At 34.4% G+C, this 19859-nt stretch overlaps 1 protein-coding gene across 1 annotated transcript; it reads right to left on the bottom strand.

Moving 5' to 3' along the window:
* Window positions 1-6661: 6661 nt before the first annotated feature.
* On the bottom strand, window positions 6662-19852 carry LOC132562793 (2-oxoisovalerate dehydrogenase subunit alpha, mitochondrial-like). Its single transcript, XM_060227563.1, has 9 exons — window positions 19744-19852; window positions 18286-18429; window positions 16606-16801; window positions 14173-14334; window positions 13739-13883; window positions 11354-11415; window positions 10931-11072; window positions 10483-10651; window positions 6662-8641 (listed from the first exon to the last, which is right to left on the bottom strand). The coding sequence occupies exons 1-9, from the start codon at window positions 19849-19851 to the stop codon at window positions 8462-8464; spliced, it is 1308 nt and encodes a 435-aa protein (XP_060083546.1). The 5' UTR covers window position 19852; the 3' UTR covers window positions 6662-8461.
* Window positions 19853-19859: the final 7 nt, after the last annotated feature.

The raw sequence follows: 19859 nt of genomic DNA, 5'->3' as shown, positions 1-19859 counted from the left end.
TTACTTCTTCTCATGAACTAATAGGCCAAGAGGCATTATACTTGGGTGGTATATATATACCAGGTGAGTGCTGCAGGCTCATTGGGCCTCTTGCTCTTTAATTCACATGTACAAATTACCTACCTATTCAAATTAATCAGATAGCCACTCTATCAAGATGTTGATATTTAGAGAAAGTTAGCATAGTGTGCATCTAGCATGAATTCAGATGTCAGAAAATCTATTTGAGATATCTGTAATTTGTACTTACTAATTTGAAATCCTTTTACTTCATACACTTATTGTATGCAAATGTGTGTTGGTGTGATGCTATTTATAAGAAAGCTTAAGTAACATTTTTTGGCAGCAGCCAGATGAATTCTGCACATTACCTAGTATGTATATTTTTGTACATATTACAATGTGTTTGTAAGAATCATGTGTCTTTTATTCTTATGCTTTACAGCTTGGAAATGGTTTTGATCTGAAGGTTTGGGGTTCTGATCTTAATTAGAAATTTATTTTAGTTTTATGAAGGTCCCTAGAGTGTACTCAGTATTTAAGATGTCTTAAATAGTATTTCCTTCATACAATATAAATATAGACTTCTTGATGATCTTGAATCCCCCTCTATACCTACAAAACACTCTCAAAATTATCAAGAGATATTGAAATGTATAGCTGCTTATAATGCTAGAATAAGATAATAGTATTCTGTGTTAAGTGATTTTTGTAATCTTTTCTCCTTTGTGCCGATGATGAAAAAACGTAAACAACTTCTGATTTTTCTGTTTTCCTTCTTCCCATAACAATGGACAGTTATTTTGACTGCCATAAGTTCAATTTTTTTTTGCACACTGATAATGTCAGTGATAGATTAAGTCCAGGTAGATGACAGTGGGAGATACATATTCGTTGCACAGACTGCTGGATGATCATGATAATTTTCCAGGTCTTCTGATTGGTACAATGTAAGGAGCATAGCGCTGTGTCATCATGGTAATTATCCTGATCTACTGATCGGTACATTGTAAGGAACGCAGTGCTGTGTCATTATAATCATTATCCTGATCTACTGATCGGTACATTGTAAGGAACGCAGTGCTGTGTCATTATAATCATTATCCTGATCTACTGATCGGTGCTGGGTAAGGAACACAGCAATGTGTCATTATAATCATTATCCTGATCTACTGATCAGTGCTGGGTAAGGAACGCAGTGCTGTGTCATTATAATCATTATCCTGATCTACTGATCGGTACATTGTAAGGAACGCAGTGCTGTGTCATTATAATCATTATCCTGATCTACTGATCGGTGCTGGGTAAGGAACACAGCAATGTGTCATTATAATCATTATTCTGATCTACTGATCGGTACATTGTAAGGAACACAGTGCTGTGTCATTATAATCATTATCCTGATCTACTGATCGGTACATTGTAAGGAACGCAGTGCTGTGTCATTATAATCATTATCCTGATCTATTGATCGGTGCTGGGTAAGGAACGCAGCACTGTGTCATTATAATCATTATCCTGATCTACTGATCGGTACATTGTAAGGAACGCAGTGCTGTGTCATTATAATCATTATTCTGATCTACTGATCGGTGCTGGGTAAGAATCTTGTCAGGGAGATATATTTGAATTTCTGTAGGTATGTACATGTAATCGATACTTAAAGAGTATCATGTGATGGTGAACATGACAGTCTAGTCTAGAAACAACCATCTCCAGTGTTTTATTGGTTACATATATAAACCTGAAAACATTTTGTACTGAAAGTTGTCAGCTTGATGCAGAGTTGGATATTATAGACATATATGACAATTTCCATTTTGTTTAATTTATTCTAATGAAATTTGATATATTTAAATGTATGGAATGTAACATACTAAGTCTATGTTAGTTTACACTGTACACTATCTATGTATTCCTCCAACTCTTGGCTCAGAAATCCTATGTGCTATTAAGTCAACTGAGATGGGAAATTTGCAGCCATATTTTATGCTCATTCAAATATCTGTTAATGTATCATAAATATGTAGCTAGATCTTGTGTGTAATGTTTTCAGTAAGTGCTATACACTAGGTGAAGTTTTGAATGTATCTATACCTGTACAGTTGTATTAGTATAATCCTGGTATTTTCTTGTTGGGTACTTAGTGCACTGTTTTTAAAGTGTTTGCTTGATTCATGTTTCTATTGAGAAATAAGTATGATGAAATTATTTGGAAGTTTTTGTCAAAAACTGTGAAGTATATTAATTTTTTTACTTTAATATTCAAGGCTGAGATGAATCTGTTACTTTAATCATAAATCAGTGCACCAAAATATACTTCAGACAACATCCAAATCTGTTGTATTGCACCGATATGTATACACAAGTTTTTGATAAGGTACCTCAGGAAATATTTTTAAAATGATATTTTCTTGCCTAATTTATGAAATATAACTTGAATTTGAATAACAGGGTTTGTAAATAAAAATTGTTGAGAATTTGTTTCATGCATTCTTGCCAAATTAAGAAACCACTCATTATTTAAATTAATGGTGCACTGGTAAAAATTTGTTTGAATTATGAAAGAAAAATTAATACCCTGTATTTATGTGTGTATAATACAAATTTGGGTAACTACTGTGCTAAATTATTGCAAGCAGTCTATATGAACCTTGGTATTTAGCTGTATTTAAAAGTGTTGAGTGCAATATGCGTTATTCAGGTAAATAGATGTGCTTTAATGTCTGCAGTGTGCGACATTATGTATTTTTCGTGACCATTTTACAAATCTGACGTATGGTCACAGTATTTATCTCCCAGCCGTTAAGTATTTGATTTATTTTGTGGGGTATGGTAATTATCCTGATTTTTCTTTCAGAGCATTACAACATGTTGTTTTATTGATTTTAGACTCATATATAGAGATTGTTGATTCAGTTAAGTTTACTAGAGATGCATGCAATGTAAAAGCATGGATATGTAGGTTACTGCAGTAGACATTATATGGTTGTATTCTGTCAAACTTTATCCAGCAGAATTGCCATAATCTACTGGAGTTGATGTTCCTTACAGTCACCAGGCACATGTACAGTATTGTAGTGCAATCTGGGAGAGATTGAAGAATTATCACAACATTGTAATAGGTCTGGGTAATAATGAAGAGAGATTTATGATATAAGTGTTTAGCAGATACATTACTGATTGTCAAATATGGTCGAAGTAATAGGAATATCAATCAAGAGACAATACAGGTATATATCTTTAATTTTTCAGTATTTCAAAAGCAATCAATCCAATCTTTGATCAATGGTGTGGAACATTGTCCTTATAACTGTTATAGTGCTGTCTGATGTGGTCTGGAATTCATACCCTACCAGGAAGAATTAATTTAAAGTCATCTGATTAAGTGTTTCTGTAATTCCCGACGGCAGCACGTTGTCATTAAGAAAACATTCTCCATGTTTTGTAATTCATAAATGTATATCTACATTGTAATTTTTGTGGATTGTTATTTAATCTATTTTCTGTGGATAATGAAGGTTGACGATGAAGTGCTAACATGTCAATTTTGCAACATTTTTGATATGATAAGCACTTTTTAGCTCAGCTGAACCGAACCGCCAAGTGGCCTAGCGTTCGTCATCCAGCTTCAACTTTTTGAGTCTCATGGTGATCTATTCTAATCACCTTCATCCGGCATCGTGCACCCGTAAACAATTTAAATTTTTTACTTCTTATCAAAAACCCAGGATCCGATTTCATTGAATTTTGCAGAAACCTTTCCAGGCCTAAGATGAACCAAAATTGTGAATTATATGAATTAAAAGGCCACAGGGGTCAAATTTGTTAGAACCTTTAAATGACTTCTTCTCATGAACTAAAATGCCTAGAGGCATAATATTCTGCCAGGATATGTTCCTAGGATGAATCTTAAGTTCCAGAAAGGAGATGACCTGGGCTTATATTCAAGAATACAGAGGTCAAATTTGTTTAAACTTTCAAACCACTTCTCATGAAGTAAAAGGCCAAGAGGCATGATATTTAGTTGGTATATATAACCAGGTGAATGTTGCAGACCCATCGTGCCTCTTGTTTGTATTAGTTCAACTAAATTCGCCGAAATCATGTTTGAACTACAGTAAGATTTAGATTAATTATTGTTATGTCAGTGATGTAAACCTATATCCAGAGAGATGAAGTTTTTCTGTTAATGTCTGGCATGCAAATGGCTTATTTTGTTTGAAATAAAATAAGTAAGATATTCAGAAAGAAGACTTTATAATTTGAAGTTCTTGTTGACGTCATGAATTCACGATGCACGAAATTCTTTATAAACATAGATTTTGTATTTGAAATCATTGTAGTGTCCTGTTTTCAATTCCACATCTAGAAGGTTGAACGTCTGTACAAAACATGGTAGAAATGTTTTAAATATTCTCTTGAAAATGACCCATTTTTCATTTTATTTAAATCTACTTTAAATTCATTTAAATTTCATTGTCTCTTTTTACTTGTGAATTTTTACATGTATGTACAAGTTTACATCAATTTAGGTAAATAAAGAAAAGGAAATCTGAAAATTGTAGTTTATTGTCTTCTTGTAAAATAAGTGGTGTATATGGTGAACAATTACTTTAGATTTGTATTCATCAAGGGAAATACATCTGATGGATGTTTGTAGCTTATAGAAGAAAATTTTACATCAATGAAGGTGTTAGTTGATCAGCTCCTTTTTTTTTCTTTTTTTGAGAAAAAATGCTCTGCGTCTTGTTCGTCCTTGTGTCTGTCCATCCAGCCATCCATCCATCCATCTGTAAACAATTTTTGTTAACGCTGTTTCTTGATAAGTAAGAAATGGATCTCCCTCAAATTTCATATGTAGGTTCTTCTTGGCCTCTAGTTGTGTCCATGTAATTTTAGGAATGATCAGAAAAACAAAATGGCCAAAAGGCAGCCATTTTGGATTTTGACTTTAAAAGTTTGTTATCACTTTTTATTGAGAAGTACTGGATGGATGTTTCTTAATTTCATATGTAGGTTTCCTTGGTCTCTTGTTGTGCCCGTTTGGATTTGGGTCTGATCACAAAAACAAAAAGGCTGACAGAAGGTCATCTTGTATTCTAACTTTAAAAGTTTTGTAATTGCTATTTCCTGAGAAGTACTGGATGGATCTTTCTTTAAAAATTCATATTTAAGTTTTCCTTGATCCCTAGTTGTGCCCATCAGATTTTGGGACTGATCAGAAAAACAAAATGGCTGACAGATTGACATCTTCGATTTTTACTTTGAAAGTTTGTTTTTGCTATTTCTTTAGATCTACAGCATTGAACTTTCTCAAATTTCATGTGTATGCTTTCCTTGATTCCTAGTTGTGCCTGTTTGATTTTGGTACAGGTCAGAAAAAATGAAATGGCCACCAAGCGGCCATCTTGGATTTTGACTTCGAAAGTTTGTTATCACTATTTCTTGAGAACTACTCTTCTTTCTCAAATTTCATATCTAGGTTCCTTTTGGTCCCTAGTTTTGCCTATTTGAGTTTTGGACTGATCAGAAAAACAACATGGCCGATAGGCATCCATCTTGGATTTTGCCTAGAAATTCTGAACGGATATCTCTCAAATTTCAAATGTGCTCAAAAGAAAAGAGAAAAAAAGGTAAAAGATCCAATTTTCAAAGAGCATACAAAGATCAAACAATGGTGGGCTCGAAGATTCCTATCGGATCTCTTGTTTTAGTGTTGAATTTAATTTTGTATATTGTGTGGACATTGAAAATAACCACCAGATACTATATGGCTTATTCAAATATTAAAATTTCATGATTTGAATGCAAAGATAGGAGTTTGAAAGCAGGATATGTTAGGAATCTGGACACTTTAAACTATGAACTTGACATTTCATTTTTAAGCAGTTTGAAATATACTGGATATCAAAACACATTTACAGCCAAGGGTGCTTTTGAAAGTACGGAGATAACAGTTAGAAAAAGAAAGTGGTCTAACACAATTTTGTGGAGAGAAAGAAGGCAAATTTCCATTAAAAGTAAAGTGTCCTTGACCTGGAGATCCTAACATACAAACTTGTCCAGGGTATTGTGGTAGTCAACCAAATAAAATGACAAGGGCAAAAGAAAGGGAAGACAAATGAAATGAATGACCTTGACCTACTTTCAAGGTCTCATGTCAAATATGACTTCTGCTCAATAAACAAAATGTACAACCTGCTGATATTGAGTAAATAGTATCCTAGTATGAAGTGCTACCAAGTTCATATCATTGATCTTGACTTACTTTCAAAGTCACAAGTGTCAAATATGTCAAACTCTTTGAACGACCTCTCAATAACCAAAATACAAGAATGCTGATATTGGGCCTGTAGCATGCCGAGACCTATATTCAAGGTCTCTTGGGTCAAATGAGTTGAGGTCTTAAAATATCTTTTTCAACAAGCAATAGGTCTGGAGTAATAACATTTGTGTGTATCAAGAATAGGAGTTTGCTGAAATAATGATATTAACCAACAATGTCTTCTTTTTAAGCTGTAGAGTAGTTAAGCAATCTTTAAGGCCTATTTGGCCTCTTGTATGTTTAGGTCTTTATAGTCAGATGACAGTCAAGGCCCATGAGCCTCTTGTTTTTTTTTCTCGTCTTTTTCTTTATAATGAGTACCAATACATACAATAATTTCTAAATTAACTATTTATTCACTCAGGAACAGAACAGATCATAGTGAAAATGATAAGTACACATATGTAAATCTCATGTCTTCAAAACCTTGTATATTACATATAAATCAATTTTAATAGTATCTGGTATAGGTACTTATATTCTGTAATCCCTGCATATAAATATAAGCCTTTATATACAAGATTTCTGGAGAAAAAATGTTTTTCTTTTCTAAATATCTCTATCATTTACCTTAATTATCAAGTAAAAAAATGGTCTTGGATGGGCACTACATTGCCTTTTTAGTAATATACAGATGTATTGTAAAGAGCAAGTTCACACCTAAAAAACCCACTAATACTGTAACTTGCAGTGACTTGACACTCAGTTTGTAATATATAGAAGTGTGACATACTATCAAACATCCTTCAATAATCACATTTAATGAAGTGATACATAATACTTTTTTGTTACAGTAATTGGTGTTCTATTCAGTCCTTGTCATATCACATCATATTCAAATAGAAACCTGATAAATAGTTTGCAGAGACAGAAAGAAAACTTGAATTGTTGGATCAAGGAAAAATTGTGACTTCGTAACATAAATGACATGTGGAGATAACTGGTCTAAGCTGGCTGAATTCTGTTTATGAGCTGATTTATTCATCAAATTACAGTCCAATATTTACAAATGCCCTCGTAATATTAAATCATTAAACTCATCCAGCTATTCGGAATTAAAACCCAGCTAAGTGGCAAATCATTTTATTGGAAGAGTTTAATCAATTCAATCTGATGACACAAGAAATTCAACTTGGAGCTGTGTAATATTTCTCACTACAAAGCCAAGTATGTAACATTTTCTCATGTCGTAGTAGAGGAATATGTATTTCCTGTCCTCAAATCAACTTCAACAAATTAATGATAAGACAATGAATGGCTTACAAGATCTGATCAAAATAGATAGACAAATTCTAAACATTTGATTATACTATGCTGATTAAGATAAAAGTGTATGGCAAACTAGGTAAAGCCAAGGAAACAACCATTAAGTCACAGACTAAATATGCCTCATTACCCAAAAAATTAAAGCTGAGATGTACATGTTGTTATCAAAACTCTAACAATGTAAACCCAGCATCATAAATGTGGGAAAAAATTTTGTAAGTGTTGTTCTTGACATACAGGTTAGAAAAATGTAAAAAAAAAAATCACAAAAGACTACATACAAATTAGACATACTCTCATAAATTAACCAGATCAATATTATCGATATGTATACAAGTGTAAACATACACAGCTTTGAAGTGTGTTGATTATACATGTGTTTGGGGAGTTAACAAAATTCAGGAATTATTAACACAAGTTTTCACCATTTTTTTTTTGTAAATAATAATTATTAAATATCATGATAACTTCATTGACAAGTAAAACTACCTTTTTAAAAATTTCCATAAATAGGTAAAATGATATGGTTAGTCTCAGTCACACAGCGGTTATAAAACTGAGATATTATTGTTCCTAACTTTTAGAGTGGAAAATGAGAGTTCCTGAACCAACCGAGTTTGTATCAGCACAGCTCTGTTTACATATTTCTATCCTCTCACAGCTAAATTACATTCAGTATTTGTTTTCAATGAGTATATACACATTCCTGTCTATATGTAATATTTAAAAAAAATACTTCAATCTCAAGCATTCCAAGCCAAAGCCATCCTATACTGGCTGGGAAGGCCAGCAACCAAACTCTACAATACACCAAATGGAATGTGTAAACACAGGTGAGTCACCAAACACTATCACACCTTCCCATGATCATGAACTCATGCCATCATGAGCATCTATAGGATAATGTTGTGGGTATTTTGCCACATGTTGTTTCATGTCCTTCATTTGTTTCTGCAAGTGAGGAGGCACATCATCATAAACATCTGTGAACAAAAACTCCGGATTTGGCCGTTTCCTTTTTTCTGCTTTGGCAAATGCTTCCATTATCTGTTAAAAATGGAAAATGTGTAAATGTCAGAATTTTCAAACAACAAAAACTGCATCTATATTGTATATTGATGAAAACAAATTAAATAACATCACGAATGGGCTACATGTAAGACAAGAGGCCCATGGGCCTTAACGGTCATCTGACAAAAAGCAAGCCAAACCTAGAAAGTGGTTGAGGTCATTCATTTGAACAAACTTGGAAGCCTCTCCTCCAAGCATCTTACAGGCCCAATATCAGCACTCATGGACTTTTGCTTGTTGAGAAGAAGTCGTTTGTATATTTTAACATATTTGACCCCTGTGACCTTGAAAGTGGGTTGAGGTCATTCATTTGAATAAACTTGGTAGCCTTTCCTCCCAGCATGCTACAGACCCAATATCGGCACTCATAGACTTTTGCTTATTGAGATGAAGTCCTTTGTATATTTTAACATATTTGACCCCTGTGACCTTGAAAGTGGGCCAAGGTCATTCATTTGAACAAACTTTGTAGGGCTCCATGCCAGCATGCTATGGGCCAAGTATTAGCCCCCTAGGCCTTCTAGTATTTGAGAAGAAGTTATTTAAAGATTTTGACATATTTGACCCCTGTGACCTTGAAAGTTGTTCAAGGTCATTCATTTAAACAAACTTGATAGCCCTTCATCCCAGCATGCCACAGGCACAATATCAGCAATCTGAGCCTTTTGGTTATTGAGAAGAAGTTGTTTAAAGATTTTAACATATTTGACCCCTGTGACCTTTAAAGTGGGCCAAGGTCATTCATTTGAACAAACTTTGTAGGGCTCCATGCCAGCATGCTATGGGCCAAGTATTAACCCCCTAGGCCTTCTAGTATTTGAGAAGAAGTTATTTAAAGATTTTGACATATTTGACCCCTGCGACCTTGAAAGTTGTTCAAGGTCATTCATTTAAATAAGCTTGGTAGCCTTTCCTCCCAGCATGCTACAGACCCAATATCGGCACTCATAGACTTTTGCTTATTGAGATGAAGTCCTTTGTATATTTTAACATATTTGACCCCTGTGACCTTGAAAGTGGGCCAAGGTCATTCATTTGAACAAACTTTGTAGGGCTCCATGCCAGCATGCTATGGGCCAAGTATTAGCCCCCTAGGCATTCTAGTATTTGAGAAGAAGTTATTTAAATATTTTGACATATTTGACCCCTGTGACCTTGAAAGTTGTTCAAGGTCATTCATTTAAACAAACTTGATAGCCCTTCATCCCAGCATGCCACAGGCACAATATCAGCAATCTGAGCCTTTTGGTTATTGAGAAGAAGTTGTTTAAAGATTTTAACATATTTGACCCCTGTGACCTTTAAAGTGGGTCAAGGTCATTCATTTGAACAAACTTGGTAGTCCTTCATCCCAGCATGTCACAGGCCCAATATCTACACTCTGAGCCTTTTGGTTAATGAGAAGAAGTTGTTTAAAGATTTTAACATATTTGACCCCTGTGACCTTTAAAGTGGGTCAAGGTCATTCATTTGAACAAACTTGGTAGAGCTCCATGCCAGTATCCTCTGTGCCAAGTATTAGCCCCCTAGACCTTCTAGTATTTGAGAAGAAGTCGTTTGAATGAAAAGTTTACGGACGGCGCACGGCGGACGGCGCACGACGCACGGCGCACGGCGCACGGCGGACGACGACGGACGAAGCATGATGACTATAGGTCATCGGACCCTTCGGGTCAGATGACCTAAAAATGCATATTTATTGTTATGGAAAATTTTACAGCACAAACAAGTACAATAAGCTTTATATATGTAACAACAATTAAGAAGATAGCATTAAATGTAAATTGAAACTAAATTACTATTACTGAGAAGCTTACATCTTTTTTGGACTGCTCTTTCCATTGATTTTCCTTGTCATCATCCCACCAGCCCTGTTTATCTAAGTACTGGCGGAGGCGGAGGATTGGGCTTTGTACATCCCATGACTGGACTTCATTAAGCTGACGGTACATAGAGCTGTCGTCTGAGGTACTGTGGTGGCCAACCCTATGTAATTGTAAAGCAAAGTGAAAGTACAGATATGATGATATATAACCAAGTCCATGACATTGTATAATATAATCTATACTTTACAATAGGTCTACAGATAATTCTTATGCTGCATAACTGATTCTGAACGTTTCTAGCCTTTTTTTTTTTTTTTTTAAATATTTTACATCATGACTTAGTCACTTTAAATCCGAATTTCACTATGATTTACTTGTACCTTATACCCCTATATTCTATATATAGAACTGCAAGGACATTTGATATTTGGTCTCCTACCTGTATGTCATGGCCTCTATGAGGACAGGCTTATTCTCTTTAACACAGATCTCCCTTGCAGCCTTGGTGGCGTTGTACACTGCAAACACATCATTCCCGTCCACTCTGATTGTCACCATACCATACCCGACTCCCCGACTTGCTGATGGGTGACAATAATAGGAAATCATTATCTTTTGCATTTTCTACTCTAAAGACTTCTTTTATACTGATGTAAAATAAGTGAGAAATGATATTTTGTGTAAGAAAATTTAGGGCTTACTATGACTCAGAACCAACTAATATCAGGGGTATATCAACAGCGTTGGATAGGGAATGCCATGGTAGTGAAGACAATTCCAGATGAAGTATGCAAGGCTTAAACAATAAACTTCTTTTACAAATTATCTCTTTCAAAAAAATTTAAATAAACTAAATACTTACCTATTCCGTCACCTCGATATTGATCCTCTACAGGGGTAGAGATGGCATACCCATTGTTACGACTGAATAAAAAAGAAAAAAAAAAACTCTGTAACCTTACAATGTCTGGGTGACATAGTCTGTATTTCCATATCTATTTGTTTCCATGACACTGAAATGGTATCTTTCCTACAAATTCTAGAAATATTAGTAAACAAAAAAAATCTCTTATGCCTGCTGAAACCAATAAAAGGCCCATATGGCCTGTATCACTCACTTGGATTAGTTTGATGGAATTAGTTAATTTAAGCAAAATATTTATGAGCAATATGCCTAAATGTGAAATACATTTAAAATGCAAGATTCAACATGATCCAAGACATTACTGAATATAGAAGACAAACCAGAACTAAGTCCATTTCCATGTAACCTGAATGACTCAGACTCCAACTCTAAATCCATAAAACTAAACCAAATACACATGAACTCTGCTAGTACAGCTGTGAAACCAACCTGCTGAATGTTACCTTCTACCATGTGGAATTACTGCAGCATTGATGGGACAGGTTGTAATGTAAGCATACACCAGATGTGTATGGCATATTCCATTTTCTATGTCGAATAAGGACTTCATTATGAATTAAGGTACACTTACATACATTATAATGGCAGTTGTCAGATCAATCCCTAATAAAGTGTGTGTTCTTCCTGAACAGCCATAGAATTTCTAATTCTGCATGGCATGGAGTTCATAAGGACATTGACTTGACTGTCCATAAAAGAATGTTATTCCATTCCTCAGCAAGTACATTGGCCGATTGGCTAAGGTTATTTGGGATGTTTGCTCCATTTCAAACTCTTCTCTCTAAATTATCCCATAAGTCTTCAAATGGGGATAAATTCCGGCTATATGGAGTATGGAATCATGTTCTGAGTTGCAAGAGAGTCCCTACAAACTTTTGGAATGTGTGGCCTAGAGTCATGATGCTGAAAGGTCAAATGGTGCCTTATAAATGAAAGGCACAACACCAGGCCTCAGGTTCTCAATAGCATACAGCCATTAAATTCCTGTTCATGATAACTAAAGGTGTCTTTAAACCATGATTCCCTTTGCCCAAATTTGAATAAAATCCAATCATTCCTCCAGGAATAGTAGAATTTCAAAGAATTTGGTCTATTTCCTCTATTCCCTCCTGCACCCAAGGGGCAAAGAACGAAAATTTATAAACAAGAGGTCAATGGGCCTGCATTGCTCACCTGGCTAATTCAGTTATTCTGTCATTTAACAAAGAATTTAAAATATGACAAATAATTTTTGAAGTGACTCCCAAATGGGGCTTTGTTTTCAAATAGAAGTCACATGTGGACAATATACTTGTGAAGGATTTTCAAGAACTTAAAGTTCCCCTATTGGGCCACACATCTCTGATGTCAGACTCCTAGTTGATACAAAACTGACTCCCCTTCACCTATGTATGCTACAGACCAAATTAGAAGAACACTGTGATATTTCTACAGAAAAAAGATTTTAAAGAATTTGCTCTATTGATCCATCAATCCCAAGGGGCAGAAACCCTTTGATTTAAACAAATTGATTCTTATCCTCCCTCCAGGCATGAGCATACCAAATTGGGACAACATTCAGGCAGTCTTAGAGAAGAAGATGGATTATAGAGAATTTCCTCTTTTTCCCCTCTTGGGCCCTGTTCCTCCTTCTCAAGGAGGCTTAGGCACACCATTAATACAAAATTGATTCCCCTTCACCCAATAACAAATTAGATCAATTTTGGGCAAAATCCAATCATTCCTGCAGGAAGAGAAGGATTTTAAAGAATTTTCTGTATTTCCCCTATTGGAACCCATCCATCTGGTCCCAAGGGGCTCATACCTACCTTTTAGACAAATGAATTCCCTTTCCCCCTAAGATGCCTCTGATGAAATTTGGGCAAAATCCATTCAGTGGTTCATGACTAGTAGCTATTTGTAGGAAAAGTTGACATATAGATGAATGATGGATGCCACGTCATGCCATAAGCCATTTGGGCCAGGTTAAAATTTTTCTCTATAAGTATGTCATGATAAATCAGGTTTTTCTTTTCAGTTTGATTTTTCTCTTCAGCATTTTACTGGGTACTAAATTCAACAGATGATCAGATTTGAGAAGCTAAAATCAAGTCAGTGACTTTCATCTAAAGGACAAAATATTTCACTGTAATGCACGACATATTCATCCTGCCCAGGGGACCAAGACTTAAACTTTGACACATTAATTGTGTGAACTATGAGAATGAAATAACATTTATTAGTATTTTTACTAAACTACGGTAGACCTGGAAGGGCTTATTATGTATAATATAATTAATTATTAGGTAGAAAATAGTATTTTTGGTAAGAGAACAAAAATACCAGAAAAAGATGACAGGACAATCTAATGTTGCAGCAAAGTTCAGTGCAGCATGGGCATCCCCCTCCGACGCAGCTCCTTCTCCGAAGTAACAGATCACACACAATCCGTTCTTGGCACGCTTAAAAGCATAGGCAGCGCCGGCAGCTGTAAAAGGATAGGACCAATCATCAGTAATGAATTACATCATCAAGTTTACACGTAATTATCAACTTAATTATTTTTGTTTTATTGTTTTTATTTTAATTCTTTTTTAACTCTAATTTAATATGCTTCATAATATGTACAACCAGCAGGTAAATCAAACAGCTTAATTTCAACAAAATAAGTGAATAAGCATACTGGTAATTGAAAGACATGCCACATCACGAATGATTTGTCCAATTTAGAGACAAATCATATGTAAAATATCAATTAATTTAACCCATGATCTCACCTTGTGGCATCTGAGTTGCCAATGGAGATGAAATTGTAACAAAGTGGAGGTCACTAGACCCATAATGCACTGGCATCTGGCGACCTTTGCCTTTATCAAACATGTTGCCGTAGCACTGATCCATAAACTGGTCCAATGTAAACCCCCTCCACATCAGCACACCTGTTAACAATAGTGCCTATATAGCAGACTTCAACGAGGACATAGTCATCAAGATCTCCTGCCAATGTTCATTAGTAAAATATATACATTTTAAAGTGAGCAACATGGAAAACTGGAAAAGAGGTCAGTCAATCAGGTCACAGCAGCCTCATTAAATATGTGCAGAATGTGCTATTAATCAAACTTGGGCAAAGGATTAAGGTAACAAGTGTATCAAACAAGTTTCATCAATATCCTACCTGTCCTTCAAATGATACCATGCAGAAAGCAGCATCCGAGAATGATTAAAGAAATTAACCAATCAAGTCACAGCAGCCTCATTAAATGTATGCGGAATTTGCTACTGACTAAATTTGATCAAGGAATTAAGGTAACAAGTGTACCAACCAAGTTTCATCAAAATGCTACCTGTCTTTCAAAAGATATAATGTGGACAGCAGCATTCGGACGTCCTGATGTCCAGGAAGGACGAATGGATGGAACTCATTTGAACATCCCCCGCCAACTTTGTTGGGCGGGGGATAATAAATGGAAATGAAAACCACTAGTAAGTTTGAAGATGATACCATATACAGATGTAACATCAATAAAGACAAGCATACAATTAGAAAAAATCAATCTGTACTAGGAAATAAACATACAACATGATCTTGAAGGAGTGATAGACATGTCCTATGATAGTGAGATATGGTTTGTAACTGCCTGACCTTAATGTGATCAACAACAAAATGCATAACTTAATTTTCCATTTCAATGAATTTGGATAGGTAATTCCAATCAATATATCCAAGTGCAAATTATCAGGAAAAAAAATTTGGATGTGTCCTTTTTTATTTTTTTTGCAGGTTGTCAAAGTTGCTACCTGTAGCAATATGCACTAAAACATGGGAATTTCCTCAGCTTTAAATGCAATTTTTACACACAGCGCACAAATGTACCAATTTAAAGACAACTGAACCTAATCCAGTGTAATCAGATGTAACTTAAATCCTGTCCTCCAAAATTAATGCGCTGATACTGAATAACTGAAAAAAAATCAAATTTGACCAGAAATGTAAAAAGCTTAAGATTTCAATATTGCATAAGCAATTAAAATGTTGTCAATTTCTACATCAGTATCTATATATAACACAGATGGTAAGACTTGACTCCCACATGAGCAGAATTTTCATGGAGTTGCACATTTAATCATAGCTACCGACATCATAGTATTTTAATTTTTCATTTGTTTTCAATGCATATTTTTTTATATAAAATTAATTCTAGTGGCCAGTGTCCTTTAATTCATTAATATATGCATTGCAGAAATTACTGGCTAAACCCTGACCCATTATCTTTTGTGATGATGAATGCAGCCAATGAGTTACATGATAGTACTAGTGACATACAATGTAGAGTCCTACTTGATAGTGTTTGAGGCTTGGTAGAATGTCATCTCAATGTTCTATAAATCTTCAGGATTAAAAAAGTTCACACATTAAGGGGTAATTAGGCCACTGAATTGATATATTTTTTTTGCTTTTAATGGTACATTTCCCAATTTTAATCGTAATAAGGCCAGCAACATACATGGCAAACACAGCAATTGTTAGACACGATATAATCCAAATGCATGTTTACTTGTTATCATTAGTCATGTATTTTTAGATCAAATGAGGTGATGAACTGAAAAAGGTGTTCCATCACTGTAAAGCACCAAACCTCTTTCTCTATCCATACATTACTAGAGCAAACACATCAAAGGATAAAAGGAATATCATTGACACCAATCTTAGTGAAAATGATGACGTATAACACTTAAGCCTTGCATGCAGCACTCTTATAAAATCCAATGTAGTCTGCCTGTTAGTGGCTTTTTTGAATCAATGATGGCTTTCATGATGAAGTAGACACAACTAGGAATTATTCATGCCATATTTCATCATGATCCTTTTGATACGTTTAAAGAAATATTCAGTAAAGCAGTCTGGTGGAAATTTTGCATTTCTGATTTGTCATGTGCAATTATGAAGTAGGACCTTACAGATGTTTCATAGTGGTCCCTTATTGCAAAACCACGACAAAAAAAAAGAGGAAGACTGATAGAATCACGAGGACTTGGCAAAAATTCTAAACCCACAGTCCATAATTTTATATGTATCAAATGGATTGTCAGTTGGGATTGGTGTTAAGTCCCTGTGAATTGAATGATACATCATGTTGAAAGTGTTTTGAATGACCCTACCTAAAATATGTTTTTTAAGTTATCCAAGAAAAATGTGTTTAACCTACCAGCTTCTCTATACTGTCCAAACACCAAATCTTTAGGGTCGAGAGCAGCTGCTGATCCCATGTGAGTACCTTCTTCTCCATAATTGGTCATATAAAAAGATATTCTTCCTTGTCTTTGAGATTCATATAGGATATGATCCATTGTGTTCAACAATGTCATATCTCTGTACATCTTCACAACTGTGTCTTTATCCAGCTAAAACAACATTGTATACAAGTAATATCAATTGAAAGCTCAATATCATACAAACATTTCAAAGTTTATAATACATAATGTGTAATTACAATGCATTTCCAGACACAGTATGACTATGGTCACTTAACAAACCAAAATTCTGCATGTAACTATATTCTGAAGGTTAACATCAGCCATTTTCTCACCAAATAATTTATTAATAGTCATGGATTATCAAGTTTACAGTCGCAGTCAATGTTTTGTTAATGAAAGAAGTTGGAAATGGGAGGCAAAAACTGCTTTAATTTAATCAACAAGATCATATCTTAGAAAAAAAACCATTTTCCTCTTCTTCCTTGGATATTTCTAAAATCAATTTCCAGCCTACATGATGTTGAGGCACTCGGACACAGTGTTGGCTATGGATGTGGTGTTTCGTGCAACATAGAAAACAATGATTCAAATACAGAGAATACAGAGGTCTATACTAAAGGAGATGATTTTTAATGAAAAATGGTAGTTATACATCCTTCTAAGTGCTGATGATATTTAATCTTTGACCCAGTGACACTACAACTTCCAAATGCATATACATATACAAATGTAACCAAAAAATGATGATTTTGGAGAAAACTGGCAGATTCGCTACTTCAAAGTGTTGATAACCTTTGACCCAGTGCCCTAAAAACCTAGTGAACAAAATATTTGCATCAACGTTTACAAATGCCTATACTTGTACCAAACCTTGACAGTTTTCAAAGGCATTGGTACTTTATTGCTGTTCTGGTATTTTGGCGCCACCCTTAATTGCCCTACCGCTAGAGACTAGAATATTTTGTAATCACTAGAGCTACTCTTTAACATTACAACCATATCAAGCAATTATTTCATTTATGTCTCCCAAAAGCAAAAAAGATTTTTTCAACATTCTTTATCACTGTTCAAGCCCATTTATTGTAAGCCTCTGAGGTGAGTGGACCACAAAATTTTCATGTTCCTTTAGGTACTGATGCTAGTGATTGTGTTTAATATTAATTGTCTGAGCAGTTCTTGAGAAGAATCTGAAAATGTTTGAAGTTAATGGATGACACAACGACAGACAAGACGATGGAATGGGTCACCAAGAGATTTTGGCTTATGGGACCTCAAAAGATATAAGAAGTAATTTGCATTCAAAATTCTTCAATTGCCGAGAAATTTATTTTTAAATGTTTAAAAAAAAAAAACCGCATGATCAGTATAAGGTAAACAATCATCCTTCTTTTCACACAAGTAAGTGTGGTCTGAAAAAAGTTTTGCTCCCTCCCTCTTCCAGAAAATTACTTTTAGATGATTACCAAATACACCATAGGTCAAGTTACAGCAATATTTTGTAAAGTCATAAGACACTACCTTTATATTCCTTATTCATAGGGACAGCATGATAAACATTTTGGTAATATTCAATTTGTTTTCAAAGATCTTCATGCAAAATTTGAATAGGAAATGATGCAATGGTTACTCACCTTTGGATCCTCTGATTCAAATAGAAATTCTCCATTTCGCATCACGCTGTAGACAGGGATACCTTCAGCATTTTCTGGGATAATGAACTCACATTTGTGCATAAATTTTGATCGACATCCAGGAAAGTTAGGCATGTCATTTTTCTGTGGAGTAAAACAATTTCAAAATAAGATTTTTAAAAGTTTAAGGTAAATGAATAAGCTTTTATACCAGTATCGATGAAAAACTTCTGAAGAAAAATTTCACCATTTTCCTCCTTGACAAGACTAAGAGATTTGTATTAGAAAACATGCCAAACAGCACATAGTTTGGACCACAATGCTATCACTAATCTAACTTTATTACAATCAGTTTTTACCTTCATTATCTTCAGCTTAATTAATATAACAAACATGCACACACACAAAAAAAAAAAAAAAAACTAATTTGTAGGTCAATTTCACACAAGCAGTTGAGGTGGTTGGACTTACAAGTAAAATGCCAGGCATAGTTATTCAACAACTTAAACTTGCCTATCTATACAAGTTTTTGAGAATTTTTACATAATTTTACATGATAAGAGCATGCACATACTTCAGGAAATGCTATAATACATGTATTCAGTGTGGGTTAAAATGAAACATATTTTATAATTGGTTCATTGTTTTATATATCAAAGGGAGTTCTAAAACATATTGAGCTTTATCTTAAACATAGTTTATTGCTTCTACAACAAGCAAGGATTGGCCACAAGTTATGATAATTTTAATAACTAATAGAATCCCTCTCCTACACCATTTAATTCAACAATGTGAAAGGTTACATATAACATTCCAACATTCAGTACCGGTGCATTTGTTTATAAAATTATTATAATAATAATATTAATATAAAATAATTTTATGCTGTTTGGACCATTTCAGCCAAGTTACTCAAAAACAGTCACAGTTATAATATGTCTATTAAATCTCTTCTTTTCTGGTCAACTATAATGTACACTTAAAATTTGTGAATTAGCATCAACAGGAATTTTAATTATTGAAATTGGATTTACAATGTATTTTACAGGCAAGAGTATGAAATATTCACAGTTTGTTTAGATACCATAGTAATATATGATGTAGGAAAAATAACTTTTGAAGAGAGAAACTTCGATTATTTTCATTATCAACTATACTATAGACAGAAACTATAGACAGAAACGTAACATTTTTATTAATTCCCAATTTACAGAATTTATGTTATTTCCACTTCCCTGGGCATCCCATAATTGAAAATATGACACGGCAGGTTCATTGTAACCTACTTGTATATCAAAACATAAAGTAAGATTGAAAAAATTGCAGTCATTGCAAGATTTGTTTCTTATTTGCATGCTACGAAAGTCAAAACAAGGGGAAGTTACTCTTAATTGGCACCATTACGAATGTTACATATCAGGAAAGTAGCAAAAAGTGTTGGATGTTATATACACTTACGGGAGTTCTCAAAACAGCAGCTGAATGAAATCTTCTAATATTTCGGGGGTAACGCCGTACTTCCCTTAAACATCGGCACAGTCGTGCAAAGCACCTTGTTGTTGCCATTTCTGAGA

Source organism: Ylistrum balloti, unplaced genomic scaffold, assembly GCF_031769215.1.
Source record: "Ylistrum balloti isolate Yb309-2 unplaced genomic scaffold, AGI_CSIRO_Ybal_v1 Utg371514, whole genome shotgun sequence".
NCBI lineage: Eukaryota > Metazoa > Mollusca > Bivalvia > Pectinida > Pectinidae > Ylistrum > Ylistrum balloti.
This window is presented reverse-complemented; position numbering and strand designations above follow the sequence as displayed.

What these genes read in the sequence shown, in the direction of transcription:
- LOC132562793 (XM_060227563.1), bottom strand. Translation starts at nt 19,851, where the DNA reads ATGGCAACAACAAGGTGCTTTGCACGACTGTGCCGATGTTTAAGGGAA. An exon ending in TTGAATCAGAGGATCCAAAG is followed by an intron (nt 16,802 to 18,285) that starts GTGAGTAACCAT and finishes ATGTTGTTTTAG; the next exon opens with CTGGATAAAGACACAGTTGT. An exon ending in AAGAGCAGTCCAAAAAAGAT is followed by an intron (nt 8,642 to 10,482) that starts GTAAGCTTCTCA and finishes CATTTTTAACAG; the next exon opens with ATAATGGAAGCATTTGCCAA.